This window comes from Sinocyclocheilus anshuiensis, unplaced genomic scaffold (assembly GCF_001515605.1).
Source record: "Sinocyclocheilus anshuiensis isolate Anshui unplaced genomic scaffold, SAMN03320099.WGS_v1.1 scaffold222, whole genome shotgun sequence".
In the NCBI taxonomy this organism is placed as follows: Eukaryota; Metazoa; Chordata; class Actinopteri; order Cypriniformes; family Cyprinidae; genus Sinocyclocheilus; species Sinocyclocheilus anshuiensis.
The window spans coordinates 779,300-796,644 of NW_015542408.1; the positions used below are offsets into that span (position 1 = coordinate 779,300).

The 17,345-nt window shown below is 35.3% G+C and overlaps 1 protein-coding gene across 1 annotated transcript in view; it reads left to right on the plus strand.

Annotated features, from left to right (window-relative positions):
- LOC107693063 (protein FAM184A-like) overlaps window positions 1-17,345 on the plus strand; it is a 37,393-nt gene that overhangs the window by 12,329 nt on the left and 7,719 nt on the right. The window contains exons 6-15 of the mRNA XM_016492310.1: window positions 181-366; window positions 1,391-1,513; window positions 2,117-2,278; window positions 2,667-2,788; window positions 3,242-3,392; window positions 5,662-5,874; window positions 12,420-12,573; window positions 12,944-13,071; window positions 14,456-14,571; window positions 15,566-15,712. Coding sequence (XP_016347796.1) covers window positions 181-366; window positions 1,391-1,513; window positions 2,117-2,278; window positions 2,667-2,788; window positions 3,242-3,392; window positions 5,662-5,874; window positions 12,420-12,573; window positions 12,944-13,071; window positions 14,456-14,571; window positions 15,566-15,712 — 1,502 coding nt within the window. The remainder of the gene's footprint in view (window positions 1-180; window positions 367-1,390; window positions 1,514-2,116; window positions 2,279-2,666; window positions 2,789-3,241; window positions 3,393-5,661; window positions 5,875-12,419; window positions 12,574-12,943; window positions 13,072-14,455; window positions 14,572-15,565; window positions 15,713-17,345) is intronic.

Below are 17,345 nucleotides of genomic sequence, written 5' to 3' on the forward strand. Positions count from 1 at the left end.
ATTTGGTTACATCCTTGGGACTGGGACTATATACTCATACATGGCAAATGTGGTCTACACAAACTGTTGCTAAATAGCATTTTGAAATCGGTCACTGCCAGTTGGAAACAATTATCATGGTATTCGAAACAAGGTATCGAGATTTGACAAAGTGTAAATGAAGCTGTGCTGTTTTGGCAGTCGCTTTGTGAGGAAAAGCAGAACTATGAGATGGAGCTGGCGCGAATCAGGGCCAAATACGAGGAGGAAACGGCCTGTCTGAAAGAAAGCCAAGCAGAATCCTTAGAAGAACTCAAGGAGAAACACCGAGTCCAGCAGGAAAGTGCTTGCAATGTCGCTGAGAGAGAGAAGAACCAGTTGCTCAGTGTAAGAACATTTTTAATTATTTTTTTACCATGAATTCAGTACTTAAAGGAATAGTTCACCCAAAAATGGAAATATAATGAAAATGTACTCACCTTCAGGCCATCCAAGATGTGAGTTTGTTTCATGATCAGAACAGAATTTGGAGAAATTTTGCATTACATAACTTGCTCACAAACACGCAGCTTTTCACTTCATAAGATGTTAACTGATGGTCTGAGTCACGTGGATTACTTGTGGATTATTGTGATGTTTTTATCAGTTGTTTGGACTCTCATTCTGACGGCACCCATTCACTGCAGAGGATCCATTGGTGAGCAAGTGATGCTAAATTTCTCCAAATTTGTTCTGATGAAGAAACAAACTCATCTACATCTTGGTTGGACTAAGGGTAAACAAATACAATTTTTGGGTGAACCTTTAAGTTAATATGAATATTTGTTCATATGAATTTAGGTATATAATGAGCTTTATGTTTTTGCTTTATTAGCATTTTCGCACTAGATATTTACTCCCGTTCTCTTTTGATTGTTGTTATTCTCTGTGTTCTGTTTAATAAAAATAAACTGCAACGTCTTAATGCAAAACAAATAAAAAAAATATGAATATTTAGTCCTATTAAACACAACTGTTGTCCAAATCATCTATTGAAACCCTGAGAGCTATGCCAAATTACATTTTCTGCTCCTCGTTGAGTGTTGTTGATTATGCAAACAGACATTTCTCATTGCAGTGATGACAATGTGACAATGATATTATTCCCACTGTTTTTGTGGCACTCCATAAAAATTGCTCTCAATCACGACAAATATTGAGACTAATCTTCTTGTCATCTCATGACAATCATGTCACTTTATTTTTGAAAACCTCTCTGTGCTCAACAAAGCTCTTTTACACCTCCTGTGTAATTAAATTGAAAAAGACTCCATCTGTCTACAGCAGATCGTCCTGCTGTCTGGTTTCACCTCTCATTTCTTGGGCCTGCTATGGCTTTTCTGATGTTTACTCTTTATTTTTACTTTCCCAGGAGATGAGACAACAGTTTGATATCAGGCGTCTGTCATTGGAAGAGCAGAGAAACCACCTGCAACAGCAACTGGAGACCATACGAGAGGAACTCACTACCAAGCTCAACATGGCCAACCAAGAGGTTTAGATGAACAACTGTTTATTTTTGTTTAGATGAACTTTTCGGCTTCAAAACACGGTAGCTAGTTTTAGATTTTAAATTTTTTGCCTAGTCCAAACTGGTTTAATCAGTTGCATTACTAGCTAATGTGCCTCATTTTGAACTGGTCGATCGTTTAAGTCTAGCTGGTAAACCATCTTAAACCAGCAATAAACCAATTTACATTTTTCAAAAACCCTGTTTTCATGTTTTTCCCCCAGTAGCTGTTTATGTTATTATATTTAACACTAATATTAATATTGCCTGTTTCCAATGTCAGCCTAATATGACAACTTGTAATTATCTTTCATGTATCATCATTATTTATATATAGTATATATTTAAAAATTGTATATTATATTTTATATTATATTGATTTTTGTAATTTAATCTGATAAGATGGAATGGTAAAGTGAGAAAGTATTGTGAACTAACGTAATTTCCATCTTTAAAAATTGTGAGTTTATTATTTTATTCATTACGTCAAGACATATACTGTATGTAAGGGAATCTACTGCATTGTAAGAAAGACCTCCATTTTGTAATTTTATACATGTGTCTGATTGTCTTTGTGGCTTTTCTCAGGTGTCTCATTTAAAGGACCTTGTGAAGGAGAGTGAAAAAAATCTGGATAATGCTGAGAACCACATCTCCTGTCTTAAAGACAGCCAGGAAAAACTTCTCATGGAGCTGGACGCCACCAGGGCGAGAGTGAGAGAGACGAGCAACCTGCTCACGGATATACAAGTAAAGTGCTCCACTGTTTTTACTCCATTTATTATAAGTTTTGTGCATTTTGAGTCAGTCTCTCATTCTGATTGAAAAATAGAAGAAGCGTTTAGAGATGTTGATATAAAATGTTATAAAAACCACTGATGCATCTCATCGTTTAGAGGGAGAAGCGGGAATTCAGTGTGGCAATCACTGCAATTGGAGACGGATAATGGAGTGTGGCAGAGATGTTAAAAGAAAAATTAAGCCTCATTCAATTTTTAAGACACCGCTTTTGTTCTGCGCTAAAGCCTGTGAAGTGCAGGAAGAGCTTGCATGTCTAAAGACGACATTTGTGTAATCAGCTCTACTGGAAACTGCTCTCTCCTTGCTTTTCCCATGATGAGTCATTATCTGCTCACAGGAAGAGATAGAGACCCAGAAACAGCAACATGAAGCTAGGGTCATCGCTATCAAAACAGAGGAAAAACAGAAAATGGACAAAATCACAGAGGAGCTGGATCTCAAGTGGACCGATGCTCTGAGGTGCTGCACGAAACATATGAGTCATGCATTACTGTAGAGAAGACAAGGCTAAAAACAGAGTAAGATTTGTCAGTGCACAGTGCATTAAATTGAATAAACTGTGACTGTACACAGTGTTTTGTTTTTAGAGAGTGCACACGGCAAATCAAATCTAAAAAGGTTCTAAAATAGGTGCAGTCTGTCCTGCATCAAAGTCTGACAAATCCTCTTACACAGGCATGCATTTGGATTAAAATATGCTAATTACAAGAGTATAAGGTTCACATCTAATCTGCACAATGGTACAGCAGCACACAGTATACAGTGAGCTGAAGGTTACGGAGACATCTGTGTCGTTCCTATTAACATTTTAATATCTCACTTTCAGAGTCAATTCCATGCTGTTGAAGTAATGCGTCCTTGTATCTGTTTCACCTTGTCAGTTTCACCCTCTGTTTCTCTGTTTACTCTCAGGGCTGAGCTGAAGGGTCTTCGGATAGAGCTCACAGCTGAACATCAGGCGGAGAAACAGGTGGCCCTGACACAACTTTCCCAGCAGAGAGACCTGGAGATGATGGCAGCCAGGGAGAGCTGGCAGAGGAAGGTGGAGGACCTCCTGGAACAGGTAACGGAAGGTCACAGAGGTGACAATTGCCATTTATACCTGTTGTCCACATTTTAGAGGTGTATTCTACATTTTTGTAACATTTTTTCCCAGAAGTACACTTGTTTTCAGGATTCTTGTTATCAAAACTGCAACAAAACAAACATTTGTAAGAAAAATAAACCAAAAATGCCACAAATAAATAAAACTTTTTTTTTTTAAGTAGCAAACGTTTTTAAAAATCAAACAAAAATGTAACAATTCAAAACAAATGTTTTTAAAAACAAAAATGGCTTGTATTTTACAGTTGTTGCGCTTGTAACATTTTTTCCCCCTAGTATACTCTTGTTTTCGGGTTTCTTGCAGCAGTCATATAGCTAAACAATTGTGTTCCAGAAACAAACAAAATTGTACAAAACAAACATTGTAAAAACAAACAAAAAAAGAAAAACACAACCAAACATACATCTATAAAAAAGCAAATGTTTGAAAAAATTAAAAAATGTAGGAAATCAAACAAATGTTTGTAAAAACAGAAATGTAAGAACAAAAATTGATTGTATTCTACACTATTGTAACTTTTTTCCCAGAAGTACTCTTGTTTTAGGTTGCTGTATTCTTGTATTCTACATTTGTATTTTAAATTTTTCACTTTTTTTTTTTTTTAAAGTAGCAAATCAAAGCCTTCTGTGTTTAAGGGACTTCTGTTAACTTCTTTGTAACTGGATCATTCATTAGAGCAAAATAATTTGCTGAATATCTAATATATATGTTCAAATTCACGTTAATGATCATATGTTAATGGGACACCAAATACCATGAAGATTTCTAAATGATTCGTTTTTGCAGCTTAATTTGAAACTAAGTCTGTCTGGACTGCTTTTTGAACATATTAGTATTATCTATATACCTTTTTTATATTAAAAGAGCAAGGAAATTCATGTTTTCCATCAAATGTCTCCTTGAATATATTAATTTGGAATAGTATGACTTCTGAGACCATAATAAGTCCCATAGCTGCGATTCTTATTTGAGTAACTGTCAGCCGTGTATCTGTCAACATCTTTCATTCGCCATTTACTTTAGATTGACATGATGTTCTTTTTGAAATTCTGATGCTGTCAAGGCTTTTCTGGTCTTGTGCATTATCAGGAAAACTTGGTGTGACTGAAAATTCTAGATACTTGATCAAGATTTTTAAGCAGAATACACACAGTCTCTAGTGTGTGCATCCTCATTTACCATGATGCTCTGCATGTTTGGCACTTTCTGTAATGTGACAGCCTGCCTCCTGTAGTCTGTCTCTCTAGAATCCCGTCACTGTCGCTTATGTCAAGAGCCTCTAAAAGTTGCTGTGTCTCACTGTGTTTTCTCACAGTTCATCAAGGCGGATGCACTTTGGTCTGTAGGGAGGTTACAGATTGGTTTTAAAATCAACTCCAGCATGGTTCCTCAACCTCGAATTATCCCGGATTTTAAGTCCCTCAACAGTTTGTTGAGGCAAATCTGCATGTGAATTTGAATTTTTTTAATTCAAATGCAGTGTATTCCAGGCACTGAAGTCTGCCATGACACACTCTCCTATTGTTTTGCCCTCATTTTATTGCCTCAGTATCTATTTTCGGCCCACCATTTGCTGCATGCAGAGATTTGCTCACCATCTCCTGTTTATTTTCTTTCACAAGACTTTCCTTTATTATTTCTTTATCTTAGGCCTCATCTCTTTTTTATGTATTGAATTGTATGAAGATTAAGAACATTATTCTTTTAGCGGATTAGCAGTTTGAATTACATTACTTTTCTCATTTAGGGTATCCTGGGGTAGTTCAGGAAATGCTGCTGAGCATATCTGAATTAATGTATTTTACTTGCATAAAACTGATGATAAAGCTCAATGGAAAGACAGCAGTCAAAATTATTGTAATAGCATGTTGCATGCAGTTGATGTCATATTTCATCTCTAATACAGGGCTATTTCTGAAAGGATTACATTTCAGATTGGCTGTGGCATTGTCATTTTTTATTTTCAGCATAATGACACATTTCCCATGCTGGTTGATGCAATAAAATACATTTTTAAGTTCTTGTTGTTGCAGTGACTTTAAATCCAATTCCCAATGCTCCAATTTTCTCTTTTGTCTTCAAAATATCGCCACTTTCTTCCTGACTGTTGCCTGCTTTACCTTCACCCAAATATAAGTCATCCACAGTTCACAATTTCCATCTCTCTGAGGGTTCGGTATTCTGTACGAGTTGTTTGAACCTGTTTTCTGTGTTTCTGTTGTGCCAGATCTCTCTGCTGAAGCAGAGCCTGGAGCTACAGATGTCGCAGTCGAAAAGCGCGCTGCAGCAGTTGCAGGCACAGTTCAGCCAAGAGCGCGAGCACCTGGCACAGCAGATGCAGGAGCTGGCTCTGGAGCATCAGCACAGAGAGTGCTGTCTACAGGAAGCCCACTGCTGCGCCATGCAGGACATGGATGAAGCGCAACAAATTGAGCTTAGGGTACCTTCACCTTACATTACACAGGCATGCACAAATGCAAAGTCACACACAGTGTCATGAGCATGTGAAGATATGCTTCCCTCTCCCAAATGCCTCTGATGTAGATGCGTATTTCATCAATTATGGACACTTTTGACCCTGTGGACTTTTTGAAAATAAACCTTCTTAAAACATAGTTTTCATATTTTTTCAATAGTATTTAGTATTCAAATATTTCAGTATGTCCAACATGCGTCACAGGAGAATTCTGTCATCATTTTTCTTTCTAGAATTGTTTTTTTTTTTTTCTGAAAGTATTTCCTTTATTTTCCACATATTATTGGAACGTTTTCAGAAATATCTTTGAACGTCCTTTGTTTTGCTAAGACTAATTTTATAGCTAGTATTTTATGCATTCTAAATATACATGGTTAAATAATATTGTTCACGCTTTGTATAATTTAACAAAATTAAAGCTTGATTGGAAATGCTTGTGATATTCATTTTTTAGTTTTCTTCATACATCACATCTCACAAATATTATTTGTTTTTGTTTGTTCAAATAGTTTAACATTTCGTTTTTATATTTTACAATCTTGAATAGGGATGCACCGATGTATCGGCTGCCGATATTTATCGGCCGGTTTTTTATTATTTTAAAGCCATCGGCATATCGGAAATAGCATGAAAAGGGCCGATTCCGATGGTTTATTAGTTAACTGCATGGAGACAACGAGTTGCATGTCTGTTGCATAATCCAACGTTTTTCTCTGGGCAAAATAATTCAATACTTGCCAAAACAAAATAAAAATAAAATCTGTACAAAATATAGTTTGTCAGACTACATAATACGGCCTATGCAGACGTGACGCTGATGCATCCAACGAGTGAAATGCCCGCTCTCAGCTGTAAATTCATCATAGGTAAGTCGCAATGGCAATGCACCGGCATTAGAGTTTATCCGAGGATATGTCACGAACCGCCAAGCATTAGGCCTACATTTACTGTAAGTGAAAAAGAATGGCAGGTTATATGCAGCTTTTTGTTTGAAACCAGTGTAGAACACAGATTCACACAAGGTCACATCACGCACCTGCTGCGTTTCTGTGAACTGAGAAAACAGAATAAAACTATATTGGCTACATAAAAAGGAATATATAGGCCTATAGACAAAATATATTTCTCTTAAATCATTAACAGATTAACAAAACGAAAGAAAAAAATTGTGCTGAGTTTCGGATAATAACGCGCTCCGAAGTTCACGGGGAAAAAAAACGAGACGGCAGAAAGCCGTTTTCTTTATTTTACAAAAGCTTTACAGTTTTGAATGATGTTTTGCTTCTATCTGTATGACCAATCAGCATTGGTATGACCATAAATGACCTGTAACAGTTGGGAAAACAATGCAGTGATCACGTCCGGTGCCTCACATGCAAATACAACAAATTTTTGCTAATTTGACATCGCAGCCTGTTCATTATCAAAATAAAATACTGTTAAAGAAACATAAAAAGTTACACTGCTCAATTTAAATAGTCCGTAGTACAGTATGTGCCGTTCAGTGTGACCAGCGCGCCTCACTGCTGATATAGCCTATATGTGAAGGATGATGTTTATAATGCGAGTAAAGAACAAAGCCTATAGTTTAATAATAGGTTAGAATTCATTTTGGCTTGACTCTTATATTTAGCACAACTTTAGAGGATTTGTTGTGGAGAGAAGGGAACTAAAATTGCCTAATTGTGTTTGTAATAAAAATACTTTTTTAGTAGCTGTTTTTAATGCATTGACAGTTTTTTCTTTTGTTTAATACATTTGGTCTTTGGTAAATCTAGAAAAGATGATTCTGTATTGCTATGACTAAGTGGGATCAAGGAGATCAAGACATGATTTTTTTCTTTTTGAGTAAATTAAACGCTGTACTTTATTATTATTATTTTTATTATTTATTATAAAGAAAAGGTTTAAAAAACAACGTTATTAACCGGTATGTTTTCTGCCCAAACCGGTTTCACAGAGGAACGCAGGAACAGAAATGTTCAAATACCGATTCTGCTCGGAGTGAACCAATCTTTTTTTTTTCTTTCTCGTTTTTAAGCCCTGCTTTATGCAATGGACCAATATCGGTATCGGTATCTGAATCGGCCAATAGTTGTTTGCCAATCTTTTTCTCGTTTTTAAGCCCTGCTTTATGCAATGGACCAATATCGGTATCGGTATCTGAATCGGCTGAATCGGCTTTGTTAAAAATCGGTATCGGTATCGGCCAAAAAAAATCCTATCGGTGCATCCCTAATTTTCAATTTATATTTTATGGAGGATTTTTATTGTTTATAGTTAAATTATTTAAATATTTATTTAATATAACATGAATACGTTATTGACCGGGCAGACGTTTGGGGGTGTCTTAAAGTTTTACGAAATGCTTACCAAGGCTGCATTTATTTGATTACAAATATATAAACAGTCATATTATTAAATATTAATATTAATAAATAATATATTTTCAAATGTAATATATTCCTGTGATGCAAAGCTGAATTTTCAGCAGCCATTACTGCAGTCTTCATTGTCACATTAATGTTTCATTTCCTTCAGAAATCATTCTAACATGCTGATTTGATGCTCAAGAATTATTTCCTTTGCATCCTTGCTGAATAAAAGTGTCTATTCCTTTAAAAAAATCTCACCGACCCCAAACCTTTGAACGGTAGTGTATGTGTTACTTGTTTTTCATATAGTCGTGATGCCTCCTGCCTGTCATCCTGTATTGATTATTACCTTCACTGTCTCCTTTTCCCCTTCATAGTACTGTACATGTCTGTTTCCTTTACTCTCTGGATTTGTCACCCCTGCATTATCACCCCACACTGAGAATCTCCACTGTGCATGACATCCATATGGTAAATTACCCTCCTTTTTGTCCTTCCTTGTCTACAGTCTACTCCTAAAACACAATATGCATATAAAAACATGTTTCTCATCCAGGAACACGCAGCTGTGGTTTCATTTCAGAATTGAGCATTGCACAGAATATTTTAAGATAGCAAGCCCATACATTTGAAGCAGACACGTGATGCAGAGTCTAACAGGCTTTTCTCCATCTCGCTCAGCCTTGCGCTGCGGCCATGAAAGAAGCTTCTTTAAGCTGATTTGGCCACATTTCAGATTACTAAGTAATGAAAAAATAACATTAATAGTTGCTTTCATCTCCATTCTTTTATGTCAACCCTTGAATGCGGTTGTTGGCGCTGCATGTTAGAGTGGCTCTGTGGGTGGACTGTTTAAATGTCCTCTCGTCCTCCCAAATGTGGGGTGGCATGGAAGCAGCAGGATAAAGAGAAACTATCAACAGAGTGTCAACAGTAAAACAGAATGATTCTCTAAATAGATGATACTGCACAACTTCATCTAATTAGTAACTTACCCACTGTATTGAAAATCCTCTTAATTCCTATTCTTCTTCCCAAATTTCTGCAGTTAATTCAGTCCAAATGGCTTAATGCAGAGGTTTACAGACTTCTTGATATGAAGGCTGCTCTAATACTAATATGATGTTCTCCTTCCTAAAATACCAAGTCAGCTATACTGTATAGGCTACTATATTTAAAGGCCTATTTATGCTGTGTGAAAAAATGTATGAAATTTTAAGGAGTACATGTTTAAATATTAAATAATTGGCATTCATGTTGTCATTTGTTTTTATATTTTACAGTTAAAGCTATGGCTCTAATTCTTTTTGAGTAAATTAAACGCTGTACTTTATTATTATTATTTTTATTATTATTGGCAAAGAAAAGGTTTAAAAAACAACGTTATTAACCGGTATGTTTTCTGCCCAAACCGGTTTCACAGAGGAACGCAGGAACAGAAATGTTCAAATACCGATTCTGCTCGGAGTGAACCAATCTTTTTTTTTTCTTTCTCGTTTTTAAGCCCTGCTTTATGCAATGGACCAATATCGGTATCGGTATCTGAATCGGCCAATAGTTGTTTGTTAAAAATCGGTATCGGTATCGGCCAAAAAAAATCCTATCGGTGCATCCCTAATTTTCAATTTATATTTTATGGAGGATTTTTATTGTTTATAGTTAAATTATTTAAATATTTATTTAATATAACATGAATACGTTATTGACCGGGCAGACGTTTGGGGGTGTCTTAAAGTTTTACGAAATGCTTACCAAGGCTGCATTTATTTGATTACAAATATATAAACAGTCATATTATTAAATATTAATATTAATAAATAATATATTTTCAAATGTAATATATTCCTGTGATGCAAAGCTGAATTTTCAGCAGCCATTACTGCAGTCTTCATTGTCACATTAATGTTTCATTTCCTTCAGAAATCATTCTAACATGCTGATTTGATGCTCAAGAATTATTTCCTTTGCATCCTTGCTGAATAAAAGTGTCTATTCCTTTAAAAAAATCTCACCGACCCCAAACCTTTGAACGGTAGTGTATGTGTTACTTGTTTTTCATATAGTCGTGATGCCTCCTGCCTGTCATCCTGTATTGATTATTACCTTCACTGTCTCCTTTTCCCCTTCATAGTACTGTACATGTCTGTTTCCTTTACTCTCTGGATTTGTCACCCCTGCATTATCACCCCACACTGAGAATCTCCACTGTGCATGACATCCATATGGTAAATTACCCTCCTTTTTGTCCTTCCTTGTCTACAGTCTACTCCTAAAACACAATATGCATATAAAAACATGTTTCTCATCCAGGAACACGCAGCTGTGGTTTCATTTCAGAATTGAGCATTGCACAGAATATTTTAAGATAGCAAGCCCATACATTTGAAGCAGACACGTGATGCAGAGTCTAACAGGCTTTTCTCCATCTCGCTCAGCCTTGCGCTGCGGCCATGAAAGAAGCTTCTTTAAGCTGATTTGGCCACATTTCAGATTACTAAGTAATGAAAAAATAACATTAATAGTTGCTTTCATCTCCATTCTTTTATGTCAACCCTTGAATGCGGTTGTTGGCGCTGCATGTTAGAGTGGCTCTGTGGGTGGACTGTTTAAATGTCCTCTCGTCCTCCCAAATGTGGGGTGGCATGGAAGCAGCAGGATAAAGAGAAACTATCAACAGAGTGTCAACAGTAAAACAGAATGATTCTCTAAATAGATGATACTGCACAACTTCATCTAATTAGTAACTTACCCACTGTATTGAAAATCCTCTTAATTCCTATTCTTCTTCCCAAATTTCTGCAGTTAATTCAGTCCAAATGGCTTAATGCAGAGGTTTACAGACTTCTTGATATGAAGGCTGCTCTAATACTAATATGATGTTCTCCTTCCTAAAATACCAAGTCAGCTATACTGTATAGGCTACTATATTTAAAGGCCTATTTATGCTGTGTGAAAAAATGTATGAAATTTTAAGGAGTACATGTTTAAATATTAAATAATTGGCATTCATGTTGTCATTTGTTTTTATATTTTACAGTTAAAGCTATGGCTCTAAAAAAGTATAAAACAATCATGATTACTCTAAAAATTTCCAAATTATGATCCACACTTATTTGTTTTTTTTAATTTGGTCTTAAAATTTTTTGAAAATGTAAAAGAAAATTATATTGTCCTTACATTAATGTTCAGCCTTCAAAATGTAACAGCCACGATGATGTCATCATAACATTCTAAATTGTGATTGGGTTTCATTTTAACATTCATTTGCATGCTGAACTGTGATTGGTCTTTTCTTTGTTACATATATTTAGGCTTTCAAAATGATTAATCGCGATTAATCGCATCTAAAATAAAAGTTTGGTTTGCATAATATATGTGTATATATGCATATAAATATACACAGTGCACACACATATCATGTAAACACAAACTTTTATTTTGGATGCGATTAATCGTGATTAATCGATTTGACAGCCCTAATATTTACACTACAGTGCAAAAGTTTGGGGTTATAAGATTTTTTAAGAAATTAATAATTGTATTATTCAGCAAGGATGCATTAAATTGATCCGTTTTTCACATTTATCATGCTACAAAAGATTTCTTTTTCAAATAAATGCTGTTTGACTTTCTATTCATCACAAAATCACAGTTTCCACAAAAAAGTTTAGCAGCACAAAAGTTTTCAACATTGAAATATTTCCTGAGCATTAAATCAAATAATAGAATGAATTCTGAAGTATCATGTGACACTGAAGACTGGAATAATGACGGATGAAAGTTCAGCTTTGCATCACAGGAATAAATTACATTTTACAATATATTAAAATTGAAAAAGCTTTTTTTAAATTGTAGTAATAATAATAATAATAGAGACAAAGCAGTGCTTCATTTATACACAATCAAAAAACCTAAGCTTACCTAAAATTTTAACATTGTTTTTTTGCTGCCTTGCAACCTCTGCCATTTCCTTCATTAAATGCAAATCAAGTGTTCTCATTGACACCTTTTGTTCCCATCGCATCATGTTGCATTCAGATGCAAATGTGGTCTTTTGTTTTATGCATTGGATGTGTGCTTCTGCATTTTTATGTCTTTATTTTCCTCTGCGTCTGTACGTGTGCATTTGTGTAGGAGCTTGAGGATCGTCTAAACCAGGAACAAAGAGAGGAGTTACACGCTTTGAGAGATGCCCACAGACAGACCCTGGAAATCCTTCGGCAGCAGTCGGACCAGGAGCTGCAGACGCTGCGCTTTGAGCTGGAGGATGAGGGCAAAGCCATGCTGGGTGAGTCATACGCTCACATTAACTACAGCACCACACACCAGCCTACAAGATTAGAGCCTTCTATGAGGTCATTAAAGTCCTGTAGTATATTCATATACACTGTTATCATGACAGTAAATAGTCATTTTCACAGCTGTTTTTATCCTAGAGTAACTCACAGTGCATTTATTACAGAGCAAATCTTTTCGCTCAAAGGTATGATGATAATAGCTCATGGATCGCTCACTGCAGGGGTTTGAACTTACAACCTTCTGGTCACCACCCTAGAGTGATTATACCACAATTAGGCTCTTAGTAGGCTCTTAATACAAGAAAATAAGTGTGTTTAAGTTGATTTTGTTTTTCACTGGGTTTCTTTTATGTTGTGTAGCTTCCCTGCGGTCTGAGCTCAATCATCTCCATGCCAGTGCCATTGAACACCTGCGACAAGTCCATTTGAAGGAGAACAATGCTGCCAAACGACAGCTGGATGACACTATTGAGCGCTGCAAAGAACATGTGAGCATTCCTGAAAGTCACAAAGCATGATACCACACTGTATCTCGATACTAAACCCAACAGAAATGGCGGTTATCAGCAGACTTGCCATTTTGAGTTGGTGACGGATGCAGACTCTTGATTAAGTCTAAAAAACAATAGTATTTTGATTTATTTTTGTTAAAACTTACACTTGCATCTGGTTACTGGTGATACCCTGTATTTTCTCCATATTTGCATTTAGTAAGAAGCTTTTTCTCTCATGGGAACCATGACATCTCATGCATTGCAGATAAGAACATTTGAGCCTTAGCAAAACAGACAGTCACACGTGATATGCTTCATTATTCATCATTATTATTATCTTTTTCATTCATTGAAGTAAAGATGAAATAAAATACAAATATTAGAAATGCTGCCTTGGCAACAGTTGAAGTTGAAGTACTACAACTAACTGAAAATAAAATTTAAGCTAAATAGAAATATAAAAAAAAGCAAATTCAAAATATTAATACATATTATAATAGTATTTAAATAAAACTAAAATAACACTGCTCAGATTTAGTGTTTTGTTCAGATTTGTCATGACTTTCTTTTTTCTTTGGAAAATATTTTAAAAAATGTATCAGTGCTTTTTTGTCCATACAGTGAAAATCACTGGGGTCTAATGTTTTTTGATTCTCAGTGATTTTCAAAATATCTTGTTTCACATTTCACAGATGAAGGAAGGTCATACAGGTTTAAACCGACATGAGGGTTAATAAATGATGACAGAATTTTAATTTTTGGATGAACTTCCATTTTTAAGTATGATCAATACTAATAGTGACCACTAATGAAACCAAACAGAATACCAAAAAATTTTTTGAATGGGAGATTCAGTGTGAGGTCCAGGAATTTGCTACCTGTCTGGATAAAACCTGATGCCACATTGGTGCCCTTGGTTTTAAGACATGGTTGTGGTTTCACAATAGAAAGGCTTGAATCTGACTGAGAAGTGAAACGAGTGCCAGGCTATTATAAAATGTCTCTAAGCTAAGCTGCAAAGCTAAGTTTGAAGAATAACCACGATGATTAAAAAATGAGGTATTGAATTCTGAATTATGGGAGAGCTCTTACCGTGACTTACACCCCTTCCCATTTTCATATTTGATTTATAATCCCCCTCTCTGTCTTTCTCTATAATACACACTCATAGTCTCACTCTCTCATGTTCGTTCCACTTCAGTTATTACTTCAGCACAATTTAATCTTTTTTAATGTGACCTATATACATATTTTGAAAGCTTATGGGTGTGGCACAAAATCTTCTAATGCTTTTTTAAGCGAATCATTCCAATGCGATGAAATGATAAAAACTGCATTTGTCGCCTCATTTAGACACGCAGTCATCCATCTGTTAAAGTCGATATATCATGAAATGCATTCGCTCAATGAGACCATCAGCACCTTGACCAAGGAGTTGGAGCTCAAAGTGAAAGAAGTTCTGAGGGTGCGCAGTGAGGCCAATATGCAGATCAGGTACCAACTTATTAACATCTGTGAGGATGTATTAACCTTTTATGATGCTGTTTTAGCTTCTAGAACTTATTGGACTCAGCACTTAGTCAAGCAATCGAAGATCTTGCTTCACTTTTTGATCCCATTCCTCCCTATTTCCACATCACTTATTGTCTCCCTGTCTCTGTCAATAAAATGCCAGAAAGGCCAGAAACATAACGAGAAATTGCCATGCTCACAGTAATACTATCATGTTAAGGTTAGAGTACAAACAGTGAACAATGCTGTTATCCTGGTTTTTGATAGCCTCATTTTATGCCAAAAAAGAGCAACTGACATCTTATTCGTGTGTAGAATCTTTTTTGGCTTTCATGAGCTATTAAATTATAAAATCTTAAAGGTCAGTCTAGCTGAACCAGAAGCTAATTTAATGTGAGAAGAAAGCAGACGGAGCTATTTCCCACGCAAAAGCCCACCGCCTTCAGGCAGAGCTCTCTGGTTCAGTATCATTTCAGTTGCATTCTTCTGTTCTGTTGGTATAAATGCATCAAGGTCAGTGGGAAGTGTCTGGCAGATATATACAAACAAATTTAATTTGGTTTTATTCAAATGGGCTAATTCCTGGCTCATGAAAAGAGATGATATTCTTTGGGGAACTGAGGGAATTTGTTCTAAGTAAGTGAGCTTGTTCGTCTCCAAGCAAAATAAATTTGAATGTGTTTGTTGTCCAGAGTATTTGCTCTATTTGTTGACACTACATTCTTAAAAATAAAAGTTCCAAAAAGTGTTTTCGCAGCAGTGCCACAAAAGAACCATTTTGGGAAACTTTCAGTATACAGTTCTTAAAAAGAACCACTTTTTTTAGTGTGAAGAACATTTTAATGTTTCTCCAGTGTTGAACCTTTTGTGCAATGGAATGGTTTCATGGATGTCAAAGGTTCTTCACGGATTTTTAAAGAGTGTATGTAAATGGACAAACTGTTTTGCATATGTTAAATGATTTTATTTTATGTAGGGCTCATGAACAGGATCTCTCTAAGCGCCTCGAGAGGGAGATTGACGAGCTGAACGCTTCTCATAACAGAGAGACCCAGATCATGCTGTCAGATTTTAACAAAGCTCAGGAGCTGCTAAAAGACAAGATCTCTGCTCTGCAGATTCTGTGAGTCCCTTTATCTCACTTACAGATTGAATATCAAATTGAATTGAATATCAAAACACATTATTTTAATGTAATATCCTCGTGAATATTTCAGAAGACAGCTAGATGAATCACATTAGCTCTGGTTCAAAACCTAGCGAGCTGCCTTGATTTCTACTACAGTATCCTAACAAATAGGTCTTCTAAGGCTAAAATGGTACCTCGAGTGTAATTGCTTCTCATGAGATCACAGCCGTGCTCCACACATAATGTTCTAAGTATTTTTGATGCTTATTGAAGTATTGCAGTAGATAGTATAGGATAGGATAGTAGTAGTTTCGCTGAGATGGTTGCAGTGCAATTCTGGGATTAAACGTGAAGGATATATGTGATTATGCCTAAAGGAGCATTCACACTGACTGCAATTTGAAGCGGGAAAAAAGTCATTCATTTTTGGTGAAAATTGACCATTTGAAGCAACATAAGTGACAGAGGCCCAGTCCCAATTCTATTTTATACCCCTTCCCCTTCCCCTACCACTCCGCCTACCCCTTCCCCTTGTCCCTTGAAACAGAGTGTCAAGGGGTAGGGGTGAAAATATTCCCCTAAGAATTGGGACACCACTACTATACGTCACACGTCATCATACGTCGTCTAGCTCCTACAATACACACACATACTGGTGTGCTGGTGTGCATTAGAGCCTTTAATTACCGTCCTATATTAATGCGCTGCTTACTGACACACACACACACACACATATATTTATCGGAGATCGCGCAGCTCAAACATCCAGAAGAAAAGAAACTTGTCAACGCTGCCCCACGACTTTTATTAATAACAGTTTAAATACTGAATCGCTACATTATATGGCTAAGGGGTATAATTGGGATTGGACCAGAGATTGCTAGCAATGAGAATTAGCATAAACAGTTTACTTTATGCAAAAACAAGAAGTCTGGTGGGAACATCTACTAGCAACCAACAGTACAGCAACATGGCACTTTGATGGTTTATAAATCACTTTGGTAGTCTGTAAAACTTCATGTTAAAAGCATGCCAATGCAGTGTTGTTATTGTTAAATACTAAAACTATTACAATTGTTTTTCTAATTTAAATGAAGATGAAATAAAATATACATTTTATACAAAGCACTTAAAAATCTGAAATAGAAATAAGTTGTGTAACTACAAAAATAACTAGAAATAAAACTGAGATAAAAATAAGTTAACAGTAAATACAAATATATATTAAAAAACTACTAAAAAAAAAAAAAAAAACTGTTACTGTATGTGAACTATTGACTCATTTGTCTATGTTTACATTTTAATTTTATCCGTTTTATTTTATTTTAAATAAAATAAATAAAAATAATTTTAAAATTATTATTATTTAAAATTTTAAATTCTATATAATTTAATCTAATTTATTTATTTTATATTTAAAAATGTTATATAATATTTATATATATTTAAAAATATTTGTTATATTTTATTTTTATATTTTGCTTATATTTTTATATTTGTTATATAAAATTTTGTACAATTATATTTATTTTTATATTGTACAATTCTTTATTTTTTTAATTCTATCTATCTATCTATCTATCTATCTATCTATCTATCTATCTATCTATCGATCTATCTGTCTATC